Source organism: Alligator mississippiensis, chromosome 8, assembly GCF_030867095.1.
Source record: "Alligator mississippiensis isolate rAllMis1 chromosome 8, rAllMis1, whole genome shotgun sequence".
Classification (NCBI taxonomy): domain Eukaryota; kingdom Metazoa; phylum Chordata; order Crocodylia; family Alligatoridae; genus Alligator; species Alligator mississippiensis.
This window is the reverse complement of record NC_081831.1, coordinates 55,759,611-55,777,565: the sequence shown is the minus strand read 5'-3', so window position 1 is coordinate 55,777,565 and position 17,955 is coordinate 55,759,611. Positions and strand designations below refer to the sequence as shown.

Sequence of the window (17,955 nt, the reverse complement as noted above, 5' to 3'; positions counted from 1 at the left end):
AAAATACTTAAAGCAGTACCAACCATATTTGGCATATGGTTGTATTCATATGAAGGTGTCTGATGCTGGTCTAGCTGATTTTCAAAAGGAAAGCAGAATAAACTAACAGGTATAAGGAGGCTTTCCACTTGCTTATTTGCATCCACTCAAGGATAGGTCTACTTACTCCACTGACATAAGTAAAGTGTATAATTATAAGCAGACAAGCTTTTAATAATTCAAAATGCAGATCACTTGGAATATATTGTAAACTGACGATTTATGCATAAAAACAATTAATATAGACAGGATCTATCGGGATATGAGGGGGGATTTATTTCCCTTTTTTAATTACTTTTTTGGCAGTATTCAGAACTGCATGAAAAGCGAGCTCTGAAAAATGTTTCAAATTTCAAACAATGCGTGTCTGTGATACTTCATAGTTAAAATAGGAAATTTCCTCACATACTAAGGTAAATTTAATTATAATGAGTAATAAACTTTGATGCTTTTACAACTGTACCCACTGTACCTCTGAAATCAATTATGCTCATTCTTGAAATTTCAAATGGCTGAAATAATTCAGTAAAACTTACTCTCAGTGCAATCACTGATATTATAAAAAGTATATCATCTGCTTGAGCTTCAGCCACTGTTTTATTATAAATGTATTTTACTACCTGCGTACAACCAAGCAGCAAGTCATAAAATACACTACATTTTCTTTCATTGTGTTGTCTTTATAAAAACAGGTATCTCAGTGTCTTTCCATTCTAGAATTCTTATATAACTCAACTCTGTATTACAGAGAAAAAGCTTTAAAAAAAGCTTTAAAAAAATCTCCAATTATTTCCTAGCCTACTTTAAAATGTAGTGACAAAAATCAGTGTAACTATCTCTAGAACTAAAATAAATCTAACTTCATTCTGGTATATGAATCAATGAATTGCATCTGAAATTGATGTAGTCTCTCTTTTTTGTACTAAGTAAATTTTCCAAATACAAACTATATTTTTCCTCTAAGCACCTCTTTTTTATTCCACTAGCAGCAAACCTGTAGCCTGTAATCTATAAACTGCTTTGGCTTAATGAGTTTTTCCCTTCAAGACTTTCTAGAGTTCATCACCTCATTATCAATACCAGTGGCTCTCCATTGGAGTGTCCAGTGTGGCCAGGAAGGGCTGTGGCACACTTGCCTGCTGCTGCCTACATTACAGTTCTCTGGATAACCCCAAACCAGGCAGGAGCCCCTGTTCCCAGTCCAACCCTTCCTAATGTCTGCCAGGAATACAGGCGCACAAAGCAGATGGACCTATCCCATGCAGGAGGATCAGGGGGTGGACTGGATCAAAAAGGACAAGGTTGTGCCTTGTAGAGCCTGTAAGACCCTGTGCAGTGACCAGCATTGGATAGACAAGGTGGCATGGCTAACTAAAGCGTACCAGACCTGCTGCCCCCAAACACACCTGCTTTGACAGGAGGACCAGAGCATCCTGGTTCCATGAAGCAGTGGCTTTGGCTCTCCTCCATGGCTGGTCGCAAGGGTCAGCTGACTCTCAGGAGCAGCACATGCAGGAGAGCAGACAGCTGAAGGAAGAGAGACAGGTCCTTGCAGGAGAAGCTAAAGTTCACTGGAGACCTTCCTCAGCATACAGGAGGTGGGAGCCACAAGGGGAACAAATTCAAGCCTGATTCATGCTGCCCTGGCCAGTATTAAGCACAGGAAGGAGCAATCCTCCACAGGACACCAGTGCAGGGTCACAGCTGCAGGATTTTTCTCAAAGGCAGCCTACCCTTTCATCAACCAAAGCCCAGGAAGGGACTGAGGGTTCGTAAAAAGCAGGGTAGAAGGACCTCAAGAAAACCTCCTGTCCCATCTGTTTTCTCTGCCTGCTGCTTTGTGTTATTTTAAAAAAAGCAGCTGAAAACTGGGGCTGGGATCCACTGGAGAGAGGGCAAGAGAGTGAAATGATCCTAGAGAGGGAGAGAGGCAGAGAGGTAAGGGATTCTGTCCCTTGTCACAAATGATTCAGCGCCCTACTTGCATACAGACACTCTGATGCTCAGAGAGCAGAAGCTCAGCAGGTCTGAAAAATCAGGTCCCGTTCAAGTATCTTATCTGAACCCTGCAAAAACCTACAGCAGCCAGAACAATGGTTCTCAACCTGGGCTTCATGCACCAAAGCAAACACAGGCAAGGGCAGGTGCAGGCATATCTCCCTTACACAGAGAAAAGGAGAGGCCTCCACCTACATCCACAGAGGATGCCGCTAAATTCAGAGAAATTATGGAAGGGCTAAAAAACACCAGTCTATCCTGACCAGTTCTCTCTCTCTCACATGTGTTTACAGTTTTTCACTCTCATTTTTGCTACCCAACCCAGGACACGTATTCAACCAAGTCTTCTCTAAATTCATGTAAATACCCCAACCCTGCGAAAAGTAGCAAATTCCTTCAAATACTACCTTATTTCAAAAGTAATACCCTTTTCTGTCATCTATGAAAGTATCTGTATTCTCTAAAATACACGTTAGTGTCTCAATCACTTCTGCTCATTATTATCATTTTTTCCTAAAGCTTTTATAACTTAGCCATAGGCTTTAGTGGGCACAGAATAACTCATATAAAATACTGTCTCATTCCAAGAGCAAAGCTATATCATCACTACTACATCCTTTGGTGCTTTCAATAGCTTCAGATGAGTCTTCAAACCCAAACAGGATTTTCATAATTTTCTTTCAAGCTTGCTTTGACCCTTTTCACCACTTGGCTCAAATTTGTTCATATTTTTTTCTCCACTATATGAAACTTTCATTAATTGGGAAGAATATTCTCCAACATTACAGAGAAAAAACTCTCCAAATATAACATTAAAAACCTTATTTTCAGTGTTTCAGACTAACTGTACTGTCTTTTATGAGAATGGGAATGGGTATCAACAGGACCAAAAATACATATACATTATCCAAAGAAAAAAGAAAGTATACCACAAAAGGTAAATAAAACCCTCAATGAAAAAAAGAACAAAAACAAAAAATACACTTTTGACAAACCTACTGCAATAAAAAAATTGGAAAAAAATGACAAAAATTATTAGAACTAAAAAAGTGGGACTTTAAGAAGAAGAGTAACACTGAAATGAAAAGGTCAGGAAAAGGTCAAAACCTACTCTGAAGCTGAATCCATAAAAATAAATTAGGTGAAAACACAGGAGAGCTATCAAAAGTATGGATAACCAAATGAACTCACAAACAAGGGGGTGTGCATTGTTCTATGAAACACAGTACCTTGGTATTCATCAGGGTGTTGTTCATATTCCAAACAAAATGTCAAAAATTTCATTAGCATTCTCTTTTCTATCATAGTGAGTTGTTTGCTATTGAAGACATCTGCTCGGGAACAAGGTACCTGGAAAATAATAATTTTAGTAGTTTTTCAAATGGAAGGAAGAGCAGGATAGATGGAGGCTGTATTTATTATACTATCTATTTAGAAATCTTCCTAAACACAAGAATATTCCAATTCTTTGCATTTATTTTCCTGTTCCATTATTTCCTTTCATTTCTAATACAATCTTTGCCAAATGCAGGGCTAATTAATTTAGAACTCCACCAAGTAATTCTGTTGCCATTATTAGGCTAATGGTATTTCCCTTGTAACCAGGAACTAATGATATATCAAGTCTAGCTCTGCATTTTGGAAATAAAACTGGCTCCTCTTTAAGATCCAGCTGATGAGTCAATAGTAGTTTAAATATCTGACATAATCATAGTCTAGGACACTGGTCTATTTAGTTCCACATTCCTATTTTAGCTGAATAATCTTTGACGTTTAATTTATGGCATGTACAATTGTAATATTTCCTTACCATAACCAGAATGCAGATAAAGACATTTTCCCAGAAAAAAATAACAGCTTACAGCAGCAAAATGTCTCATGAAAATCAGTTTATATCTTTTCATATTTAAAAAAGGAATAGATTCAGCTAATATACCACATTCTTCTACAGTACCTGTTCCACCTTTCCTTCTCGAAATACAAGGATCCTAGTTGCATTTTTGAACTCTGCATATCGGCTAACATTCGACTTTATTAGGAGGTCAATTAACAATCCCTGGGAATAAAGCACCTGTACAAACAAACAAAAATATTTTTGAGGATAAAGAAAAACAAGTACTTGCATTAAAACATAAGTCGCTTCAACGATATTGTTTCATAGGTTCTCTCACAAAAGAACTCTGAAGTTCCACTTGAAATAGGAGGTTATAAGGAAATGCAAAGACCCCAGAATAAAACAAAACTGTGTCGAAGAGAGGGATAAAGAAGTAGCTAACAGGAGAGCACTCCTTTCCCCACAGAAAACAGGCTCCTCCCCACTAATTACATAGCTTCATTAGCATGGCAAGGCTCACCTGGAGAAATAGACATCTTGGGTACAAGTGCTTGCAGAGAAGCTTGCTTCTTTACTACAAGGACAAGTTTCTATCACACAAAACTGCAGCTTGAGTTCAATTAACATTTCTGGCTTTCAACTGAAGTATCATAAGTTAAGATTTCTTTGCACACCACAGTAACAGCAATCTTCTCCAGTCACTGGGACTGAAAATTTCTTTCAGAGTATTACCATCAGCCACTTCTTTTTCTCCCCCTGTAACTATTACTGACCATCTTATCCTCTTATGATTTCATGTATCATCTCTACATTAATTAACTCTTCTCCAAACATCTCATGTATGCATGCCAGTTGCTCAAAATCAATATGACCAAGCCCAGTATGACCTTTTCTCCCTTCAAGCCCTTCCTCCCACCACACTGTGACAACCACATTACTCCACTATCCAGGCACATAACCTGGGTCAGGGGTGGGCAATTATTCCAGCTAGAGGGCCACTCAATGAGTTTTGGTGAGCTGTCGAGGGCCACAGGGGTAGCCCTGCCCCTTGACAGATGCTCCGCCCCCTGAATGCCATCTTAGGACTGGAAGTCCCAACCCTGCCCCCTGACCTCTGTTACTGGAAGTCAGTGACAGAGGTCACTGACTTACGCCGGAAGTACTCCTTTTGGGAGGGGCGGGAGTTGCCACCTTGAAACCAGAAAAGAACAAATCATATGCTAAAACAAATCAAAATCAAACATGTACTATAATTTATTTTAATTTTATTTAAAAAATATTTTGCCCTGATTTATGTGCATTTGCATAGTGTATCTAGAGGCAATTACATAATAGCTCAAATACAGTCCTATTCTTTTATACTGTGTGGTGGGGTGTGGGGGCTGCAGGGTATGGGTATGGGAGGTGGATGTGAACGGGTGTGGGTGCAGGGTGTGTAGTTGGGATGGGGGTGTGTGGGAGGGTGTATGGGTATGGTGGGGTGGGGGTGTATGGGGCCTGTGGGATGGTATGGGTGTGTATGAAGGTATGGTGGGGTAGAGAGGTGTAGGACTGTGTAGGGGCTGTGGGACTATGATGGGGGGTTGGAGTGTGTGAGGGCTATGGAAGTGTGTGGGTGGGTGTGGGTGTGTGTGTGGGGGGGGGGGAGGGGGCTGGAGTGTAGGAGTTCCTGAAGGTGCATGTGGTGGCAGTGAGCATGGCTAGCTCTGCCTGGCCCCACAGTGCCCAGCTCCCTGCACTCCCACCCCAGTCCCTGGCTTCAGGTTCTGGCAGTGTGTGGGGCCAGCCCCACCTAGCCCAACAGCTCTCCTACCCAAGTCTCCAGCCACACATGGTGGCAGGGTGTGGGGCCAGCTCCACCCGGCCCCATAGTGCACAGCTTCTATGTTCCTGCCCAAATCCCTGGCTGTAGGTGGCAGAAGCATGCGGGACAGGCCCCACTGGGCCCGTAACACATAGCTCCCACCCAAGACCATGGCTGCACGTCGGCACATGTGAGGCTAGACCCACCTGGCTCAATAGCACTCCTCTGGCCACACAGGGTAGCAGCATACGGGGTTCCACAGCGCACAGCTCCTGCACTTCTGCAGCATGGGAAAAACCCCGCTTGGCCCCATAGAACGCAGCTCCCCACACTCCCACCCCTTTCCCCCTGCAGGAGTCCCTGGCCCCAGCCCAGTGGGGCCCTTACCTGCATTTCCAGGCTCGCAGGTGGGGAGGGCTGGAAAAAGCCTTGGGGTAGCCAGGCACAAGCTCTGCCAAGCAACGGCTTCCTGTCTCTAATGCCCCCTGGCTTGGGGCTGGGGAGGGTCAGGCCAGGCTGGTGTGCAGCGGGTGTTGCTTAGCCTCCAGAGCTGCATTTCCTGCATGGAGGCAGCCAGGGCTTACAGAGGGGCCCCACGGGCCAGGTGGAATTGCCTGGCGGGACAGATCTAGCTGAGAGGCTGTATTTTGCCCACCTCTGACCTAGGTGCTATCTTTGATTCAATCATCTTTGAAGACCCACACACATCAAGACTACTTTAATTTTGTCTTTATGACACCCACCACAGCATGTGACACCCACCTAGCTCTGTTAAGGCTTTTACATACTACCATTATGAAAAATAATAAACTTGTGCTCATTTCAAACTATATAAATTAAAGTTACTTTTTTCTTCCTTTACAAGAGGTATATCATAATATGATGGGCAAAAGGCTCTTTTGTTTCCTTCCTTTTGCCCACTCCTAATGACCAAAACTTATGAAAAGTCTCTGTTAATAAAGCTTCTCTATTATTAGAAAATGCATCAGAGAAGCATTTCTCATTTGCCTTATTTTATGTCTGTAATTGTTTTCCCCCTACATCTGGGATTTTCAGTGTCTTTATACTTTACAATTTTAATGCTTTGAAGGATATTAAGACAGTTAGTATAAAGGATGACCCACCATTTACAGTATGTGTTTTCTTCTTTAACTGTGTATCTTGTTCCTCAAATACCATACTTCAAAATCTATCCCAAATGTGTTTTATACTTCCTTTTCTTGAATAAGCAATTTCTACTTCCATCTTTCCCTTTGTGGGAAATATTGAATTTTAAATGTCTTAGTTCCCAAAATACAGGCATTTTTAAACTTGCTAATTATAAGTACCTCAAAGTTTTTTCAAACTTTTTCAGTCTCCACTATTTTTTCACTTAACTGATGAGTATAGCTGATTTTTGCTTCCTTTGTATAAGCTATACATTTATTATACATTGCTGGATGGACATAACTGTAACTACTAATTCAAAACAGCTTACTAAATTAAAAGCACTGAAGAAAGTTTTATATCTAGTGTTACTAATCTAAAAGTTTTGTAGTCCTGAATGTAGGAATCTACAAAGTGCCAATGGAGAGGCAAAATCCCTATTTGTTACAATTTCAGATTTCCAAATTTGAAAAGCAAGCCTCTGAGATAAAAGTGTAAGTGTACATTTGCCCATGGTGGGATGGGCATGCCTTTAAGAGCCCTTGTGCTAAAAATGAACTGCTGCAAGTTAGTGGAAATTTCGGTTGGCACTTCCCCAGTCTGCCTCTCTCCCCAACCAGTATTCTGCCGTTTTTATCTACAATTACCTTATAATGGCTCCTAGGGTTAGAGTGCTGCCTCTAAGGTTATCTTTGGAAGTGAATCTCCCTGAATAGCATAAAAAGCAATCAAAATGGATATATGCACAGGTTGTACACGCTGCCAATCATGACCTCTAGCATTTTGCAGGATCAGTATCACATACTGTAGATTTGCAAAGTGTACCCTAGGCTCTGGAATACATGACATAAAATGTATCACTGAAACGTAATATTCACTATTTTGGCTACTGTAACTTTATTGTCATAAAAGCTTAAATATCACTGATGGTACAGAATAAGAAAGTCTAAATATGTAAGTTCAGAGTGTGACACATTTGGCAAATAACATTTTTGGTCATTTCAACTCCGATAATTTAATAGGCTATTGATTAAAGACAACTTCTTTTCTAGCTTTCAGAACTCTATTTTTCCAAACTGAACAATAAAGAAAAAATTCCGCCCAGACTTAAAGAGTCTTGCTTTTCACACAGTCCACTGAAGTAAAAAAAAAAAAATCTTATCAACATTATAACAGAACTTGTAGCTGTAGGTGCAGATGTTCACACATCAGCAACAGATTTCCTTTGTAAAATATATATTTCCTCTATAAATTACACATGTGTGGGTGCGCACATGCACACACACATAGAGTCTGTTACTGTCTACTGGACAAAGAACATTGTTTTGAAATCTGAGTGTTTGGTAAGCAAATCAGATTTTGAGAAACCGTTCTCAAGAACAGGACAAAGTAAGAATTCAGAACGGTAACAACAACATCCAATTTCGTTTAGCTTAATAGTTACATCAGGGACTAAATGCATTTAATTTTTATTTAAACAGACAAATTATTACAATCCAGCATGTCAGTGTGCTGACAATTAAGAATTCCCTCATTAATGTTTGTTACTGAAGGAACATAAGAGCCCCATAGTATCAGATTTCAGGTTGAGCTTGAGTTCAGGAAAGGGTAGTTAGATATTTCTTTAAGTGCACTAAGTGAATTTGATTTGAAAAAATATTCTGTATCTTGAAAAGAAAGGTTTGCACCTAGGTGAAGTTTCTTTGTTAAACTGTTTTTATTGAAGAATTTAAGAAGAACAGAACTAAATTTAAGAACTCTTGCTTAAGCTCTCAGTTGTAGGAAAATCTGCTTTACTCCTATGTGAGCTATGCTTTTTTTGGTTGTTTTCGTTAAGGACAGACATAAAAATACATTGTGCTACAGTGCTGAAGACACTTTTTGTAAAGAGAAACTATTACATGCTCACTTACTTAGAGCCTAAGTCTTATGCCCCCACAATGTTGTTATGACCATCTTTTTAACACCTTGAATGTCTAAGTATATTCATTTTTTTCACTGAAGTAAATGCAATTCTATGAAGAGATCGCTAATTAATTCTTACCTTGGAAACTAAATCAATATTAAATCGCCTGCCTTCTTTAACAATTTGGGAGTAGGTAATTTTCTTTGGTTCCAGGTTAGAAACTTCAGCTGTTGATGCATTCTCAGTTTTTTCTGTTTCCAAAGTAGAATGGCCAGAAGTTGCATCATAGGAACTTTCTCTTTCAGAGATGACCTCTGTATCTTCCCCTTCTGGTGTACACTCTCGATCATTACTTGCAATTGTTTCTGGAGACATTTCACAGCCCTTGGTCCCTAATTGTTTATCTAAAGCCAAGCACCCTTTTCCAGATTGCTGAGCAGTCTCGTTAGTATCAGAACCTCCCAAGTCAGGCAGTTTTGACAACGCACCAGCTTCTTCAATATCTTCAGCTGAATCCTGACTGATTAGAACACAAAAACAGAGATTTAAAAACTTGAACTTTGAGCCAGTGCAAGAAATGAAAAACTTCAGGAACATTTTAATTAAAAGCATTAAATTGAACCACCTGATCCAAATCAGGACTTATTTGGAATGGCTACGGTACTCTGCTGCTTTCACTCTAAAGTTTTAACTCCCGAGGGCTACACTTCTGCAAATCAAATAACACGCTTGAAATCCCTGTTTCTGCATAAAACTAAGACTGGGTGTGCCTACACATGAACTTAAGCACACTTAAATTTGATGCACATTAAGCTAATGTGCATTAAGCATTTTTTGGCAGGTGTCTACCCATAGTGAAACTTGGGACTTCTAGTCACAAGTCACTCCAGCCCTGCCACGTGCCCGTGTGGCTGCCAGGAGGAGATCCAACCTTCAGATGCAGGGCTGCCTGCACTTGGCAGCTATGCTGAAGGCAGAGCCAGCTGCCAGCACTTGGCAGCCATCTTGAAAGCACACCCTCTACACTGTGACCTCTGGGCTGACAGAGCAGCAGCATGGCAGAGACGCAGCTGCCCTGCTCCTGCCTCAGCTGCACTTCCCAGCCCTCGCTGCCCCAGCTCCTGGCCCTGCGGGGCTGGGGCCAGACACCAGGTGTCGGGGGGCCTGTACATTGCCTCCAGGGGCTGGCCTGACTGGCCAGTTGCTGCTGAAGCAGCTCCACATGGCACTGTTCCAGAGCCTCCAGCTAGGCCCAGTGCTCCTGCTGCACCGAGTTCCATGCCGCCTCCTGGGCAAGATCTTCCTCCCACCAGGCCAGCTCCCACACCTGCTCCCATACTGCCCAGTTCTCCACCACTGCTACCAACCGCTGAAGCAGGAGGGCCCAAATCCCTGGTGTGCACAGCCAGCGCATCCAAGTGGCTTCGGCAGTGGGTTGCGGCAACCCTGATGTGCACTCCCACAAGGACCTGAAGCCTCTCCCCCGCACGCAGATGTTGGGACTGCAGAGGCAAAAACTCTCTTTTGTGAGAGTTTGCAACATTTCAGAGATGAGATACTCTGCACCAGGGTTCATGCACTGCACAGCCTCAGATCAGAGGTCGGCCATGCATGGGTGCCCAAGGACCATGTTAAGCTGTCTGGGCAGGGCTGGGTCCAGGTGGCTGCTGGACAAGCTGCCTGGCCCCACTTGTACCACTGGGACTGGTGGGCCACTGGATGCTGGCCACTGGTTCCAAGCAGCCTACCTCCCCTGCTCCCCTCCCAGGGCCGGATAGGCCAGGCTGCTGGCAGCACCTGCTGGCACAGCTCCAGACCCCACTCCCTCCCTTCTCTCTGCAGGCCAGCCACTCTGCCATGCTGCCACCCAGTCCATGGCACCTGGGCTCAGGGCACATGGGGCTCCCAGAGCCTACCAGGCCCCCGTGTGTCACCCCTGGATAGGACCCATGCAACCTTTGCCCGTCCTGTCCCTTTGCTGGAGCTGCTCCTTGGCCACACGTGAGATTCGCCCCACCTGCTCCCTGCTGTTTTGTACCCCAAACTCTGTCTCTTTGAAGGCACTGTGGTAAAGCACCTCTGCCATGTGGCTCACAGTCCCTGCCTGCGCCCCTGTCCAGGGTGCTGCTGGCAGCCCTCCAGGGCCAGCATCACAGGGGCAGCCTCACAGGGGCCCAGAGAGCTGGCGTGGGAAGCATGTCCAGCACAATGTCCCCATCAAGCCCCAGCTCTGCCCATGTATCCATGCCCATCCCAGTGCCTGGATCCCCAAATGGACCTGGGAGGTGGTGTGCAACCTTGTAACGTGGGGTGAGGGGCTGGCTCTACCCCTGCTCTCCCTACTGGGGGCCTCTCTGGGGAGGTGCTCCAGGTCTGGTCCCCCCTGCATTGCTGCACTCCTGCATGAAGCACTCTGTGCTGTGTGCCTCAGGGCACAAAATGGCTGGAGGCTTTTATAGCTTGCAGCTAGGGGCTGCCAGACAGCAGCCCAGCCCTGGAGGAAGAGAGGCAGTCAAGCCAGGAGGCCTGGGGCTGGGCTATGGCTGGCCCCTAGTGGCTGGGCAGCCCCAGAACTAAGGTCCCTGCATTAACATGCATTAATATATCTACATATGCATGAATGCGCTTTAACTAATTGTGCCTAAATTTGATGCTTGCTTTACACCGGGATCAAATTTAGGTGCGATTAGCCTAAAATCACCATTTTTAAGGTGCATTAAGGGTGTCCATGTGTAGCCTTGCACCCTTAATGTGCTTTAAATCGGGCTAATGTGCCTTAAATGCTCGTGTGTTGACACACCCACTAAGATTAATATAAAAATTAATACCTACAGCTGTCAAACTGATAAACAGCACTGCAGATATTTACCTAAAGTAGAGACCATTCATACCACCTGAGAAAGTAGGCTGTAGTTTACAAAAAGCTTATACTTTTCTAATCAAATCTGCCTTTAACATGATACCCCCTGCCTTCTGCCTGACTTCGGACTAACATGGCTAACTAGCTCTCTAAATTACAACATATTAAAAATAAACATCCATTAAAAGATAACCTGAAGCGTTTTATTTTTTACCTATGAGTATGTAAAGCTGCTTTAACATCCCAGCCATTACATCACTGAAAATAACTGAAAAACAAATTCATTTCTTCATTTGAGAAAAGTCATTTTGTCTCTAGGAGTCTACCATCTCTTCAGGAATTATGGGAATTTGGTCTGAAATTTTAGCCTATAAGAACTTTCAGTTTACTTATTTAGCTTGGATGCCAAATTTCACTAAAGACGTGGATCACACTGCAGGATATAATAACTAAACATACGTAGATCACACTTTTTTCTTGAATCCCATTCATAAGGGTTTAATGCTAAATGAGTAACCAATTATCACAGACTAACAGAACACAGTAAGACAATATGTGGCTTATAACCATATTTTATACTCATCTCAAATGTCTTTGATATAAACTATTTACAATACATACTTATTTCTAGAAAATGCTTCTCTCACACAATCATTTGTTAACCCATTAATGAACAGAACTTTAATACATGTGGCCCCTACAGCCAAAGAAATTTTAGAACAAGTTTATTCTATAAATCTTAAGGGGTGCAAGGCATTCCATTCTGGTTCATTATGAGGTCATGCATACAACTTGTACATCTTATGAAACATGATTTGTCTCCATTTCCAATCATGCTCCCCACTGCCTCCCCCTCCCCCAAGCCCTTGGTCTTCTTTAAGAGCCACAGTCTTATTATCTTATATCTATGGTGGCAGAGCCTCATTCTTCTTTCCTCCATTTCCAGTAGTCAGTTCCTGGGGTGCTGAACATGCCATGGGGGTTTAATTCAGTTTAGTTCTCCCTATATTGAAATGATGGGTTTTTAAAAAGTAATTGTTAAGCTACTGGCAGGTTGAGAGGTCCTTGAGCTGCGCAGGGACCCTGTGCTTCCCTCCACAGCTGGGGGGGGGGGGCACTTCCCTCTGCAGCAGCACCCCCCACACTGCACCTGCCCACTGGCACCTGGCCCGGACGGTCACAGGGGGCACCGCAGCTGTGGAGAGAAGCACTGGGCCCCCAACGCAGGTCAGGGAGCCACACAGGTTCTGGAAGAAAAGAAAAAAACATATATCAGGCTCCTTGCTGCATTTCTTTTCCCCCTTCAGCTAAGCCTGCCTGCACGGGCTGCTGCCAGGTTGCACAGCCCCTACGCTGTGCGGGGCTGGTGCTTCCCTCCATGGTGGCGGCACCCCCCAGGACTACGCAGGCTGGGCGCCAGCAGGCAGATGCAGCCTGGGGAGCCTCGCAGCTGCAGAGGAAAGCACTGGGGTCTCCTGCAGCAAAAGGATGGTGCAACCTGCTGGCAGCTCATTCCCCCCACCCCGCGACAAAGGAAGGTAAGCTCCAGCACCCCTGCACTGTCCCCGCTGCCTTCCCGCCACCTGGGACTGCCTGGGAATGGCTGGCTTGTCCCTGGAGCAGAGCAGCAAGATGGTAGGAGGGCGGATGGTTGTACTGGTGGCAGGAGAAGACAGCGGGGATGGTGCTAACAGCAACGCCACTAAAGCAGAATACACAGCTGAACGTGCAAACAGTAATGCCATTAAAGCAGTGCAAAAGGGCATTTAAGCCATTTTAAAGGCCAATTCTGTGGCATGTACAAAGGCCCCTGGAATTTAGGCTTAGGCCACCTGCCACCTAGTTTTGGCCGAATGATGATTTTACTTATTATATTCCTTGCTTATCCTCAAGAAGGCTCAGAAAAAGAAGGAGACTTTCACGGAGAGGATGAGTGAATAGAGACAAGAAGGTCCCTGACACAAGAGACACCTCACAACAGCCATAGATTCTTCCCACATTTCTCTAGCACGGGAACTTTATGAAAACCCTAGAAATTAGCCATTCAGGTAATAGCCACATGGAATATAGGCAGTTTCCTTAACTACCAAATACTCCTCCCCACGCCCCCCCCCGACAGATTACAGTTCGCAAATTAACTTAACATACACATACATATAATCTAATCTAAGATTTATTTTAGAAAGCAGCAAATTAACTATATGTGTTTTCATCTTTACTGGCATTGTCTGTAACCTTTAGCGCAATATAATGATAGCATGCCTTGTGCAATTCTGGTTAATCGCTAACATAAGAATCATAATGGCAATAAAGTTAGAGGGCAGTCACCACAGGTAAGTATTCTGTGTAGTTGGCCTCCTTTTTCTAATGACAACATTCTTTAAAATTCTCCTTATAAAGCAAAACTACACATTTAATCTCATCTATCTTTTTTAGCTTGAACTTCAATATTGTCTACCTCAGCAACTAATACTTTTGAACTTAGAATTTTAGTTTATGTTACCAACAAAGATGAATGAAATCAATGTCATTATAAGTGAAAGGAGTTCAGCAATAATTTTATATTATCTTTTTATCTTTATACCACAAGCCATTAATGCACTGAACAAACAATCTCTTCTAAGGTGAAACCTAATGAACTGTGATTTTAAAGGTGACCTATAAAGGTACAGTATCAAATAGCAGTAACTACCAATATAGGTAAATTTCCCATAATAGCTAAGAAGCATTCTGCAGATTTATCAGAAGATCTACCTCTCTTCTCTGCAGTCTCAGGGGTAGGAGACTGTCTGGGCCAGCAGGAGAAAGAAAACTCTCCAGATTGCTCTCACTCTCCCCATTTTGTGTGTTTGAAGAGTGCCAATGGTTAGCCAGAAGGTCACAGCATAAATCAGTTAGCTTTTCCACACATAAAACATGTTCTCCACTTTCCTAGAAATATGTACTTTTGTTGGTCTTGTGATGGCACTCCTTTGCACTATCAAAATTTCCCCCATCAAGTAAAACCAACCAAAGTAATATTAGCCAAGCAGAAGCACAAGGATTTCTTAGGGTCATATCTTTTATTGGACTACCTGCATAGTTAGGATACTTAGACAAGTTTTTGAACGCAAGACCTTCTTCATCAGGTCTGAGAAGTAAAAACCAGCATAGCACAGTAAAAAAACAAACAAACATGCGATCAAAAGACTCTAATCACAGCTATGCAGTTGGTCCAACAATAGATATCACCTTAAGAAATCCCTGCCTCTAGTATAATTCCCAGTACATCATGGACAGCTGCATCACCCTACCGCTACCATAACATGGAAGATAACAAAACCCACGATTTACACTGGAAAATCCCAACCCTAAAGAGCTAAACTTGCCTATCTAATCATCAGAAGCAAACTTTTCACTGACAAACAGACTTAACAGCCTTGCGTTAACAAGAAATACTTGACAATATATCTCCATTGCTAATACAAACAACACCCCACCCTCAACCATCAGAATTCATGGATCCTACACATGCCTTCCCCAAATTGTGATATATCTAATCCAATGCACAAAATGCCCTCATGGCAACTACATGAGTGAAACCAAACAGCAACTAAACAACGGAATGAAATCTCACAGAAAAAATATAAAAGACAGAGACATACAAACACAATTGAAGTACATTTATCAGAACAAGTACAATTATCACAGAACAACCACCCCCTCTCTGACCTCACTATTCTCGTGTGTAAATCTGTCCTTTATCTAACACTTTTAAAATATGAACTTGGGAACAAAACTTCATAAGCTGACTGGACACTAAGAATCAAGGGCTTAACAGTGATACCGGTTTCATGGCACATTATAAAACCTATCTGGATCCCTGAATTCTTTCAACACATGAAAGGTGAGAATGTCCCTACTCCCTTTTGACAGGCCTTCATCTCCCAGCAATCAGCTTCTTTTCTTCTGTTAATTGTTTGTCTGCTACCCCTGGGAATTTCTCTCCCTTGTCTTCCATCTGTTTTTTTTTATTATGCTGTCCAGGCTTTTACTCCTCAGATGTAAAGAGGATTGTCTTACATTCAAAAGTTTGTCTAACTCTATTCCAACTATGTAGTTGGTCCAATATAAGATGTTACCCTAAGAAATACTTGCCTCTTGCATAATTCCTCAACCATCACGACTACATCATCAATGTAAAAGTACCAATAGCCAAGTAAATACATTGCAGAATCTTGGAATGCAGCATCATATAAATGTAACTAACTCACCTGCACTCTTTACACCAGAACTGTCCAACTGCATGCTGCACCAATGAGGGCCACATGCCTGGCAGGTCACACCAGGACAAGTAACAGGTCCTCAGGTTGCACACCACATGGACACCCCTCTCCTGCTGTACTATGCACCCATGTCCCCCATCCCACTGCTGAAACATGCACTTGCATTCCCTCTCACCATTGCACCGAAAGCCTGCATCCCTCCCCACTGCTGTACCGCATGCCCCTGTGGGTGCACCTCCCTCTATTGCACCATGTACAAGGTCTCAGGTTCACCCTAAGCTCCCCGGGCCATGCCGTGCTGCACTCCCCCCCTCCTGGAAAGCAGCAGGCAATAAAAGCTGAAAGAGGGAGGGGGAGCTGGGAGACAATGATGAAGTGATAGCTGGGCACAGGCCAGAGGGTTGTAACATGCAAGCCACTAGTTGGAAAGCCCTACTCTACACTTACCACTCTCTACCAGCAATACTTCCAGCAATCCAAAAATGAATAAATGAATAAATAAATAAAAAATCGGTGTAGCATTTTCACTATCATTTTTTGTTTAAATTTGTTGTACAAGCATTTGCCCCTTCTCTGCAATCCAATTACAGAACCTTCCACCAAAATTATACAACAGAGCAACAGTTAATATTCAGATCTGGACCAAAACGCAAGCAATTCTGTCAGTTCTGGAAGTAGGTTTTTTATACAACTGTAAAGATGGCACCACAGGAATGTAGGAATCTCCACAGTAAATCAAGTTTTCAATACAGGTACTACTGCCTATTATTTTGCAACTGCAACTGAGACAGTGCCACTGCTATCACCAAAATAAATAATTAATCAAATTAATTAAAATATCTTGCTACTGCATTTGCAGTTTTGTGTGTCAGCTCTTTCATTACTGAGATAGAAATTATTTTTGGATAGAGACCTGAATTCTCTTAATACGAGCTCACTGAACACAGTTTTCCTTCCACTTTGGATGGGGTAATTGCCATTTCTTATACACACATTCCTATTGGCCATCCTGCCTGTTTCTGTGTTCTTCATTGTCAACTGTCTTAAAAAACAAAGCAAAGTGTTCATTTAGTTCGGAGCCATACCTAAATTATCTTTGCTCTGTGACCTGGCCTAATTCTTTTCTGTTTTTCTTAGCATCTGACAAAGCAGGCTGATGCCTATGAAAGCTTATGCATCTCTGAACAAATCAGTCTGCACTGCCACCCTGCCCTGCATTCTGTCTTTCCACTTCTAAATTTCTTTTTCAAAGTTCAACTCAACTTCACTTCTGCTTGGGATGCAAATTCCTGATAAATTTAGAACCTTTTGTTTAGATATCCTAAGCCTCTTTCACAGTTATTTATTTCCTTTCTCCTGTTGACTTTGCAAGCCAGTTTTCTAATAAAAAACTTAATTATCAACATGTTTTTGTTTATCTTTCTAATTATACTGAATTAACTTGTGATCACTTCATCTAAGGGTATTGTTTAAAACCAACTCTCTCAAACGTTATTCATAGATTCATAGTTGTTAAGGGAAGGAAGGGACCTGTCGAGATCATCAGGTCCAGCCCCGCTGCGCTTGGGCAGGAATGACTGCTGGGGTCAGATGACCCCAGAAAGGTGAGCATTCGGGCATTTCTTGAAGATGTCCAGAGTAGGTGCTTGTACCACTTCCAGGGGAAGTCTATTTCAGACCAGGGATACTCGAATTGTAAAGAAGTTTTTTCTTATGACTAATCTAAAGTGGTCTTCTAGCAATCTATGGCTGTTAGTCCTAGTCTTCCCCTAGGAAACCCTGGAGAACAGATGTTCTCCCAGTCCCTGATACGTGCCCTTTATATATTGATAGGCTGCCACCACGTCCCCTCTGAGTCTTCTCTTCTCCAGGCTGAACAGACCCATGTCTCTAAGCCTCTCATTGTATAGCCTGTTCTGCATACCTCTAACCATACGCATAGCCATCCTTTGGACTCTCTCAAGCGTCTCCATATCCTTCCTGAAGTGTGGTACCCAGAACTGGATGCAGTACTCCAGCTGCAGCCTCACAAAGGCCGAATAAAGCAGGAGGATGACAATTTAGTCTTGTTTGAGATGCATCAGTAGATGCATGCCAGTGTTT

At 42.9% G+C, this 17,955-nt stretch overlaps 1 protein-coding gene across 1 annotated transcript in view; it reads right to left on the bottom strand.

Moving 5' to 3' along the window:
• The window catches only part of CHM (CHM Rab escort protein), a 156,439-nt gene that overhangs the window by 81,974 nt on the left and 56,510 nt on the right, over positions 1-17,955 (bottom strand). The window contains exons 5-7 of the mRNA XM_014607267.2: positions 8,866-9,247; positions 3,992-4,108; positions 3,267-3,387 (exon numbers count right to left, since the gene is read on the bottom strand). Of these exons, the coding sequence (XP_014462753.1) occupies positions 3,267-3,387; positions 3,992-4,108; positions 8,866-9,247 (620 nt within the window). The remainder of the gene's footprint in view (positions 1-3,266; positions 3,388-3,991; positions 4,109-8,865; positions 9,248-17,955) is intronic.